The sequence below is a fragment of the Muntiacus reevesi genome, chromosome 5, assembly GCF_963930625.1.
Source record: "Muntiacus reevesi chromosome 5, mMunRee1.1, whole genome shotgun sequence".
Lineage (NCBI taxonomy): Eukaryota > Metazoa > Chordata > Mammalia > Artiodactyla > Cervidae > Muntiacus > Muntiacus reevesi.
In genome coordinates this window covers 124254600-124264861 of record NC_089253.1, presented here as the reverse complement: position 1 = coordinate 124264861, position 10262 = coordinate 124254600, and the positions used below count along the sequence as shown (strand labels likewise).

At 65.8% G+C, this 10262-nt stretch overlaps 1 protein-coding gene across 2 annotated transcripts in view; it reads right to left on the bottom strand.

The window, feature by feature from the left end:
* Positions 1-307: 307 nt before the first annotated feature.
* The window catches only part of IGFN1 (immunoglobulin like and fibronectin type III domain containing 1), a 28621-nt gene continuing 18666 nt past the window's right edge, over positions 308-10262 (bottom strand). The window contains exons 15-25 of one of the 2 annotated variants that reach the window (XM_065936347.1): positions 9623-9764; positions 9087-9386; positions 8298-8597; positions 7634-7807; positions 7282-7410; positions 5813-6115; positions 4882-4970; positions 3414-3609; positions 2395-2703; positions 1455-1781; positions 308-760 (exon numbers count right to left, since the gene is read on the bottom strand). In XM_065936347.1, coding sequence (XP_065792419.1) covers positions 507-760; positions 1455-1781; positions 2395-2703; positions 3414-3609; positions 4882-4970; positions 5813-6115; positions 7282-7410; positions 7634-7807; positions 8298-8597; positions 9087-9386; positions 9623-9764 — 2523 coding nt within the window. In that variant the 3' untranslated portion in view covers positions 308-506. The remainder of the gene's footprint in view (positions 761-1454; positions 1782-2394; positions 2704-3413; positions 3610-4881; positions 4971-5812; positions 6116-7281; positions 7411-7633; positions 7808-8297; positions 8598-9086; positions 9387-9622; positions 9765-10262) is intronic. The other variant, XM_065936346.1, reaches the window with a different exon arrangement.

The window sequence follows — 10262 nt, the reverse complement described above, 5'->3', positions numbered from 1 at the left end:
ACCACGCAGACCCTCAGGACAGGCTCAGCTTTCACACCCTTGGAACTAACTGCAGAAGAGCCCAGTTCCAACCCAACTCTTCCCTCCAGCCAGAAACCCGTCATCCCCCCACCCATCACCCCTCCCCCCCGCCCCCACCCCAAATCCCGGCACAGAGACCCTGCAAGGGAAATCAATCTCTCCCCAGCACGCAGACCCCAAGTTCACTTGTAGGTGGTTTGCCTGTGTTAAGCCAGCGTTTTAATGAAGAAACAGCATAGAGAAAGCATCTCCCCCTAGCATGCACGCATCCACACACACAAACACACACACGACCTCCAGCCCCGCCCCGCCCAGGTCCTCTGACCCCTCGCTTTCCCCTCACTGTGGGCACACAGACCCAGCTCTTCCCGCCCTCCCTCTAACAACCCAGCCCAGGGTATGGAGGACCCGGGCTCCATCCTGCAGACAGATCCCTGCCTTCTGATCTCCCAAGCCGGAGCCTCGCAGCCATGCTGTCCAGTGACTCAGCTCAAGGCCGGGAGTCTGAATGCCCGCTTCCTCTTTGTCTTTCCCGAAGCCTCCACGCCCCCCTGGAGGAGCTTCCCGCTCGCTCGCCTCCCCCTGAGGCTCTGGGCATGGCCAGCATCCTCCACCCCCTTGGACGGGCTCCCCAGGCCAGCGTGCTGTGAGGAGTGCAGCTTCAGGGGTCCGCGGTCTTCCAGCGACTGAGGGGCTGGGCAGGGCCATTCCAGGGTGCGGCGGGGCTCATCCCTGGGTTCTACAAGACAGAGGACCAGGCTGCCCGGCTTGTCCCGAGGCCAACACAGCCCCGCGGGGGCCAGGCCCGGGAGCTCTGCTCCGGGGCCGCAGCCACCAGATGCTCTCTGAGTTTGGGCCAGGCTCTTCTTCCCCGCCCCCAAGAGTCCCCAGACACTAGTGAGCACATGAGCCAGGCCCTTCGCAATGTTCCTCCCCAGGGTTGAAAGGGTCATCGCTGCACAAAAGTCAGTTCTGAATAAATCAGAATGTTAGGAGCTACTTTTCCTTCTTGCTTTTCAAAATATAGGATGCTGTGGGGGGAGAAATGTTTCCTTATTAACACACATTATTTGCCTCACTGAAAAGGATGCTGTTGAGGAGAGAGCTGTGTGGCCTGGGCGCATCGCAGCCTTCTCTCTCATTCAAAACAGGGGCGAGCCTGTTCTGGGATACTTAGGTGGGTGGCATCAGCCCCTCAAACCAAGAGCTGCTCACCTGTGTCTTGCCCACCGTGGCTTACAGATGACAAACCAGGGCCCCAGGAGGACCGGAGGCAGAGGGTGTAAGTCAGGGAGTTCACAGAGAGCCAGGCTGCGAAGCTGCCGGCCTGGCCCCAGCCCACCCTTCCAGGGGGCTCCCTGAAGGCAGCTGGGGCTGCCCCCCGGCTCTCCCCACCGCCCCCCCGAGCTCAAGCCCGAGCCGGGCAGCCTCACCCACGACGATGAGCGTGGCGGTGCTGACCGCCTGGCCCAGCGTGTTCTCGGCCACCGCCTTGTACTGGCCGCCGTCCGTGGCAGAGACGCTGGGGATGACCAGTGAGCAGACGCCCATCACGTCGGTGGTGTACGCCGCGGGGTGGTTGGCCAGGCTCTGGTCGTTCTTGAACCAGGAGACGTGGGGGCGCGGCTGGCCATGCACGGCGCAGGTCATGCAGCACTCGCTGCCCAGGGGCAGCAGGTGGGGACGCAGGCCCACCAGGAAGCGCGGCTTCTGGCTCAGGTCGGGCTCCCGGTAGCTCAAGCCCCTCGCAGCGACCTTGTCTGCCTCGGAAAGCGGAAAGCGGAAGGTCAGAGAGCCAGAAGGGCAGTGGGGAGCCGTGGGCGGGAAGCTCCTGGGGGAGGCGGGCGTTCCGGGGCTCCCTGACAACTCGCTTGCAAACTTGACCCCAGGGCTGCTGCACTCATTTTTTTTATCCTTTTTTAGAATTTTTTTTTTGGATTTTTTTTTTCCTGTACTACAAGCTAACACACACGCACTGTGGGCAAATAGGAACATAGAAGAAATCAAAAGAAGGAATGAAAACTGAACACGACCTAACTACCTACGGATGACCACAGCTAGCATCTGAGAGTGGAACGTTCGGATACTTTTCCATTTTAGAAAATCGTGAAATTTAGAAATCGTGAAAACATACGTCTGATTTTAGGGCCTGACTTTAGGCAACTGCTTTGAAGTTTGGAATCTATCTGACCGCAAAGGACTGTTCTCAGAGATGCACCGACCTCTGTCTACCGTATTGCCTGCCTCTGACGAGAAGCCCCCGGAGCCCGCAGGCACCCGGCCCTCGCGGTCTCCCCGCAGAGGCGGAGCCTGAGGACGGGGGCGGGGACCCACCTCCAACCCCGCCCCTGGCGCCCTGGACCCGGAGCTCACCCGGAGGCTGGCGCGGGACGACCCAGGGCTGGCGCGTGTCCGAGGGCTCGCTGGCGCCCAGCTCGTTCTTGGCCACCACGCGGAAGTGGTACTCGTGGCCCGGGAGGACGCCCACCAGGGTGAAGCGGCAGTTGTGCAGGCGCTCGGCCGCCGGACTCCAGGGCGCGTGGGCCGAGGTGCGCATCAGGACGGCGTAGTGCAGCGGCGCGGCGCCCGCCTCCGTCTCGTCCGGGGACGGCGCCCACTCGACGGTCACCGAGCCCAGCGCGCCCTCCCGCAGGACGACGGGCCCTGGCGCCCGCGGGCGCGCTGTGGGGACGGAGCGGGCAGGCTGGGGCTCGTGTGCGCCTGGCTGGGCCCGGCCCGGGTTCCCGTACCCTGCCCAGGTTCCCATATCCTGCCAGGGCCTGAGTCCTGACCCGAGTCCCTGAGGCCTGGCCCCGTCTCCCCATGTCCTGCTCCAGGGCCTGAGTCCTGACTGAGTCCCTGAATCCTGCCTGGGTTCCCAAGGCCTTCCCATGTCCCCGTCTTCTTCCAGGGCCCTGGAGACACAGTCTCCCCAGGCAGGGCAACCAGTCCTGCAGTTAGTGCTGGAGGGTGGGAAGCCGCGAAGAGACTCATCGGGATCCACTCTGGCTTGTTCTAAGTGACACAGGATCCGGAACAGAGCGCGGCTTCCGTAAGACCAAGTTACAGAGCCCCCAGCTGTCAGCTGGTGGCTGGTTCTGGGTTTGAGAAACCCCTCGGGGCTGGGCCGGGGGCCCACCCTCATCCCAGGTGAGGGCCGTGGACAGTTCTTCCCCCCGCTCCTTGGGCCGATGGGATGGCGGTGACTGTGTCTGCTCACTGACCCAGAGGAGGGACAGCCTCCTGAAGACTGCTCAGCTGTCCCCAGGCACCCCGGCAGCGGGACGGTGAGGCCCCCTCCCCGGCCCCTCCCGCTCTCCCCCTCCAGTGGGCGCAGAGGAAGGGGCTGGGAGCGGCCCGTCTGAGTCCAGCCCAGGGCAGGCCGGCCTCACCTGCCACCCTGAGGCGGAAGCTGTAGGTGGCCTCCTCCCCTCGCGGGCTCCTCAGCACCACGGTGTAGACGCCGCTGTCATCGAGGCTGGCCGAGGGGATCAGGAGCTGGGTGAGGCCGTCCTTGACGGAGGCCACACTCCGCTTAGGCAAGGGCAAGCCGTCCTTCAACCAGGTCACCTCCGGGGTGGGCGCCGCCTGGACACGGAGGAGAGGGGCTGAGAGGGGAGCGTGGAGGGAGGCACGGCTTTGCACTGGGCTGAGGTGTGGGCGCGAGGAGAGGCCCTGGGGCGGAGCTGGCCCGGGAGAGGCTGGTGGACAGGTGGGCATGGCGGGGCCGTTGGGGGAGGTGAGCGGGTGAGGCAGAGGCGGGGCGGCCGAGGGGGTAAGGGCCTCGCACATCGCACGCGTGCAGACACCTGGGCTTCGTCTTGTGAGCTCTGACCAGGGAAGCATAATTGGATTTGGGTTCATGGCACTGGGGGCGCGAGGGCAGGGGGGAGTGGGGAGCCCTGACCAGCTGGTGCCCAGGCCCGAAGGGCCAGTGCCTCGGGGGTCCCTGCAGGGCTCCAGCAGGGACAGTGTGGGGGCCTGACCCTGCCTGGCGGCCGGGACCCTCTCTCTCAGCACTGGGCGTGAGTCACCTGGGGCCACGAACAGTGACCGACCTCACGGGCTGGTCTGAGAACCCGAGAAATGACTGATACACGGGAAGCTCCGAGAACAGGGCCCGAGACAGAACAGACAGTGCGTCTTTCACGTTTTTGTCATCGTTACCCTGTCATCATCGTGGTCTAATAGTTAAGAACACGTAATTTAGAGATAGTGGGGGTTCGAATCTGGCTCTGCCGCCTGTCTGCTTCCTGCACAGGTGATGATGGTTTTAACAACAGCGATAGCAACGGTAACAGGTAACACATCCTGGTACTTGCCACCTGCCCAGCACTGTTTATGTGCTTTCAAGTACGGATTCCTTGAATCCTTAGGACAGCCCTTTGAGATGTTACTCCTATTAACCCCGTTTGACAGAGGACGCGGGAACACAGGTTGAGATATGTGCTGAGAGTCAAACAGCTAGTGCCGACTGGGGTCAGAATTTGAATCCAGGCCACCTGTGCTTCTAACCACGCTGGTCGCTCAGCCATGTGTCCACAGACAGGTGCTGCTGCTGGAGGTCGTCCTGAGTCAGAGGCAGGCCGCGCGCTCACACGGCACACTTCTGAAGGCAAGGACCCCCTTCCCAGACCAAGGTGAAGTAGGGGTGGGCTTGGAGGCGCAGTCCCGGGAGCCACCACCAGAGGGGCTGGCGGACGGGAGTGGAGCGGCAGCCAGTGCTCAGCTCACGGCTGTCTGCCCCGGGACCCGGCCCCCACAGACGGACTTCCAGCTCGGGCCCAGGCCCCCAAAGAGCAGGGAAGAGAGGAGACCCTCGGGGCTGACACTGCCCCGCAGCGCGACACGTGTGCTCACCTCAAAGTAGACGGGCACGCGGACCGTGTCCCCAGCTCTGACCGTCAGCAAGTCCTTCATGCTGGCGTCCATGCAGAACTTGGGGCGGACTGGAACACACGGGGTGGCCTGTCAGCTCCCTCTGCACTTGGGCCCCAGCACTTGGGCTGCAGGGGGACGCTGGGCAGCCCAGGGATGCTGAGACCCCGTGGGACATCGGATGGGGGCCCTGCGGGACCTGGAGAGGGGGCTAGAGGGGATTCCTGCAGGGGAGCTGCGGGGAGCAGCCTTGGGGTCAGGCCGGCACGGAAATACTCCTGTGTCTTGTGATGAGACCCACTTGAGGCAGGAGGTGGCTGGAGAGCCCTGGAGCGGGGGCAGGGCCAGGACAAGGCTCTGGGCTCTGGACACAGACTCGGGGCGCTCTTCTCTGTGCATCCCCCGTAAAGTCACACGGACACCTCAGCTCCACTGGGACGGCCCAGTGTCAGCTTGGGCCAAAGAGGCCAGCTGCTCCAGCAATGAAAGCCCCCCGGGGAGAGACGGTCCAGCTTCCAAGGAACGGGGCCTGGGGGCCCTCTGCTCTGACGGGAGCCGGGCAGGAGCTGAGGGGCACCCAGCCCGCTCGGGAAGCAGCAGAGTTCTGGAGCGAGCCTGGGCCTTGGGGTCCGTCACCCCGACTCTGCCGAGCGCCAGCGGCCGGGCTGGGGGCAGCGCACCCCTGACCCCTGACCTTGGCGTCCTCATCTGAAATCTGGGGAGAGTGCTGACCTGGGAGGACTTGCACGAGCCGTGATGAAAATGCATTTCCGAAAGGCCTCCCTAGCCCAGTGCCCTGCTCCTGCTCGGCGCCCAGGCTGTGAGCCTTCTCTGAACGGGGGAGGGGGCTCCTGGTCACCAGCTCAGAGGCCCCGGGAAGGGCCTGGCCCGGAGGAGGAGGAGGGGGACTCACCCGAGACGGGCATGGCTTCCACCGCGGAGCCCAGGGCCGTGGGCTGGCCGGGGCCCCCGTCGTTCACGGCCGTCACCCGCAGGAGGTAGCTCTCCCGGGGCCGCAGCCCCTTGGCCGTGTAGGCGGTGCCCGGCACGGTGCCCGCGTGGCACGGGCTCCACTGCGAGCTGGCCGCGCCGCGCAGCTCCACCACGTAGCCCTGCGGTTCGTCCCCGTCCTGGCTGTCGGGCCGAGCCCAGCTCAGGGTGATGCTGGTGTGCGACGTGTCCGTGACCTGGAGATCCCTCACGGGCCCCGGGGGTCCTGGGCAGGCAGCACGGGGCGTCAGGCGTGGCATCACCTCTCCTGAGGGAGGCTCCTCGGTGGACCCTCCCCGGTGGGCGGCCGGGGGTCCTTTCTCTTAAGCTCTTTGCAGAAAAGCCCCTGCCTGCACCCAAACCCTGACTCTGTCCTGGGCTCTTCCTGCGTCTGCACCGCAGACCCTAGCTCTCCTCCTCCAGGAAGCCTCCCCCGACTCTTTCCACCCACTCGCCAACCTGCCGACCCCCTTCCCCCAACTCCTCCCGTAATTCCCGAAGCCGCTGTTTTCTTTAATGCGTCCTGAGGTCCCAGGATCCCTAAAGGCTAGAATTCTGTGTCCTTCTGTTCCGAGCTTTAAGCTCCTGGTCCAGACTGCCTTGGTGCCTGGTCCATACTTGGTGCTTTTTACCTGTAAAATGGGGCCCATCTGCCCGCGAGGTTTTCATAGCAAAGCTGAGACGTGTATAAAGGGCTTTGCGGGCTGCACAGTGGCCCAGGGCTCTGGCCTCCAAGCCTGGGCACCACCCGGGGGGTAGCCCCCCAGATTCCTTGAGTCTCTCCAGGCCCCGTGGCCACCCCGCTCGGGGCCCGGCCGACACGGAAGGACGCCTCCGGCCGATCCAGGGGGACCAGGAGCTTGCTGCACCCCCGGGACTTGTCGGCCGTGGGCCCTTGAGGGTAAGAGCGCACGGAAGGTGCACAGGGCAGCCGTGTGCTGTGCAAACGCTTTGATGGGCATTTCAGGGAAAGGTATTCCGTGCTCGAATTTGGGAAATGCGGATCAAACAAGGCGGGGCAGCTTTCTCTCCTGGCATCCTGGCTGTCTGCCGTGGGCACTGGGACAGTGCCGCTCTAAACCAAGAGTTTCCCAAGCCCGCACCTGCTTCCTGGGACCATGCCAGCGTCCGGTAGGCGATGAGCAGATGGCAAATTGACGGTGAGGCTCCCCTGTGACCCCCACGCCCCAGGGATGGCGCCGCCTCGCCTTGCAGGAGCGAGCCAGGGAGAGGGCTGACCCGGGGACGTTCCGGGTGGGACTCTGCCAACCCCCACCTCTGGGCTGGCCCTGTCTCAGTGATGGCTCCCTAAATTATTCCTCACCCTCAAGGCCTCTCCACCTTCATCCCTGGCCCCCCGCCCCGGTCACCAGGGGTGGGTACCCCACTTACTCATGGGGTCGCGGGCGAAGACGGCCTCCGATGGGGGTCCAGGCTCTCCCCGGCCAGAGGGGGCCACGGCTGTGACCCGGAACTCATACTGCCAGCCCTGCCGCAGGTCCCCCACTGTCCACTTCTTCTCTGTGGGAGGCCCCTCCACATCAGTCCTGCCCGACGGGGCCGGCGACGCCTGGACGGGACTGGCCTGGCCCTGCAGCTCCGCGCGCCCTGCTGCCCCGCCCGGGAGACCCAGTCCTCTCCAAGCGGGCGGGCGCCGTGTAGGGTCTCAGGGGCCCTGTGCGGTTCTGCCTCTGCCTTGCAGGGAAGCCTGGGGCAGGCACTCCCACCACCCCGGGCCGCTCACCGGGCACGGGCTTCTGGTTCACGGCCACCCAGGTGTTGCTCCCTTTCTTGCGCTTCTCAATCAGGTAGCCGAGGATGTGGGCGCTGCCGGGGCCCCGGGGCGCCGTCCAGGACAGAGTGATGCCCTGGCTGGAGGCTGACAGGATGGATGGCGGGGACGGGGGCCCGGGCTGAGCTGCGGGCGAAGGAGGTGCTGGTCGGCTGGGGCCGGGTGAGGCCCCAGCTCCCGGGGGCGCCTGGCGGAGGAGGGGACCCTGGGGGAGGCCACACGCAGCCCCTTTCAGGGGCGGCCAGGGTGGGAGCCAGCCCACACTCTGGGGACAGGAGTGATGGAAATAGGGAGGCACGGTGCCCTGGGAGATAAGAGCCAGCCCCGAGCCCCTGGGAGGCACCCCAGAAGGAAAATAGCCTTGGAGAGCGGCTCTGCCGTCCACTCCGCCCCACAGAGTCACAGCTGGACAAGACCCCTGTGTCCTGCTCGCTGATTCAGCCACCAGGTCCCAGAGAAGCTGGTCTCCCACGCCTGGAGACCCCCCAGCGCGGGCTGGTGGCCCCCAGCCTCTGGGCACAGCGCGGGCCCAGCAGCGCCCCCGCCCCGGCCCCCAGCCTCTGGACACACCGCGGACCCAGCAGCGCCCCCGCCCCGGCCCCCAGCTTCCTCTCACCCTCAGGTGCCACCAGCACCTCCTCGGACTCCAGGGCCTCGCTGGGCCCCTCTGCGGTCACCGCCCGCACGCGGTAGGCGTACTTCTTGCCCTGCTCCGTGTGGGCGTCCGTGAAGCTGGTGCTGTCTGAGCCGGGCTCGCCCACCTTCAGCCATGTGCTCCGGCCGGCCTGCCGCCGCTCCACCACGTACTGCTCCAGGGCCCGGCCGCCGTCATCCTTAGGGGGCCGCCAGTGCAGGCGCAGACCAGCCCCGTGGCCGTCCTGCACCTCCAGGGGGCCCTGCGGGGGCTGCGGCTTGTCTGGGGACCCCCGAGAGGAGCGGGAAGAGAAGGGGGGTCAGAGGAGCCGCAGGGGAGCTGGACTCCGCCCTCAGTGGACACGCTTGCTTGCAGGGGAAGGCCTAGGCGGGCTTCACCTTGAGGGAGCCCTGGTCTCCACCCCCAGGAGTGACACCAAAGGCTGCCGCCTGCAGGGGCTCCGGCCACAGGCGGTGTCCCCCGTGGCCACGGGCTACAGAGCGGAGCCTCCCTGCCTGGCCGCTCCACGTGGACCACGAGGAGCCTGACTGACGTGACTCCAGGCGGGGGCCACCATTTCCCCCCCCATGACACCCCTAGGAGACACCCGGCCAGCCTCCCCCCCGCCGAGGAGCCGCCCCGGGTTTGTCTAAACTGCTCCTTCCAATCAGCGTGAGGAGGGCGCGCCCAGCCCGGGTGGGCTTGGTCTTGGGCAGCGTGCACACGGGGGTCAGTGTCGTGGGGGCGGGACGGGCGAGGGCAGGCTGGCACCTAGGACCTGCAGGGTGAGCTCGGCCTGCGTGGAGCCGCCCTGGCTCCTCAGGGTGACGCTGTACTGGCCACGGTCCTGCCGGCTGGCGCTGGGGAGGCACAGCCGCGTGAAGCCGTCCCCCACGGCCACCTGGGCGCCGCGGCCGCTGCCACCGGCCACCTCCTCCCCGGCCTTCCTCCAGGTGGCCTGGACCGGGAGGCAGCTCTGGAAGGGGACCTTCATGGTCACCGGCTTCCCAGCCTTGACCACCAGCGGCTCCCGCAGCTTCGCCGAGACGTCCGGAGCGATGACCGGGGGATCTGGGGAGCACAGGGCCCGGGAGTCAGGGGCGGGGGAGGAGGGGCCCCCCAGGCCGGACCTCCCCAAGGACATGCTGACGGGGGTGAGCGTTCGGGCTGCTCGTTACAACAGCATCAACCTCTCGACAGAGGGCGAGACTGGATGGGGGCCTCAGGCCGGTGACATGTCCAGACTCAGCCCTGGAGCGCATCACCGGCTGAGCGCCGCCTGTGGGGAGGGCGGGGCCGGGCCTCACCGTGGACGGTCAGTGTGGCCTCGCTCTGCTGGCCTCCGGCTGCAAAGCTGTACCTCCCGGCCCGCGTCCCGTCTGCCTGGGCGATGACAAGCCTGTGCGCCAGCCCATCCTGCTCCAAGGCGAGTCCATCCTGGGCGCTGAGCTGAGAACAAGGCCACAGAAGGCCGGTCACCCACCCCACGCAGCCCCTTCCGAAGCTGGCCAGGGCCTTTATCAACGCTGCCGGCGGGAGGTAACGCAGGAGCCAGGCCCCACTTTTAGCATCTCATTAACCGTCCAGTGACCTGTGAAGTGGGTGGCGCTATTGGCCCAGAAACCAGCTGAGGACAAAGCTGAGCTCCAGAGCCCTGGGCCTACCCCACCGAGATGTTAGTAGGGGGTGAGGGCTGCTCAGGGAGTCCAGAGCCCGAAGGACAGACGTCAGCAGATGCTGGGACAGAAAGGCAGGTTGGATGGTAGCGAGAGGGCCAGGGGCCTGTCCGGGGAGCACTGAGCGGAATAAACTTGGAAAGGACTGAGACAGTCCTTTCCAAACACGCCAAGTTGTCAGCCATGTACGCTTCGCCGAGTCGGCGCTGTTACAGAGAAGAGTGAAATCTCTCTCTTGCAAAGTCGCTGCTGTCCGCCCCTCGGCTTCGCT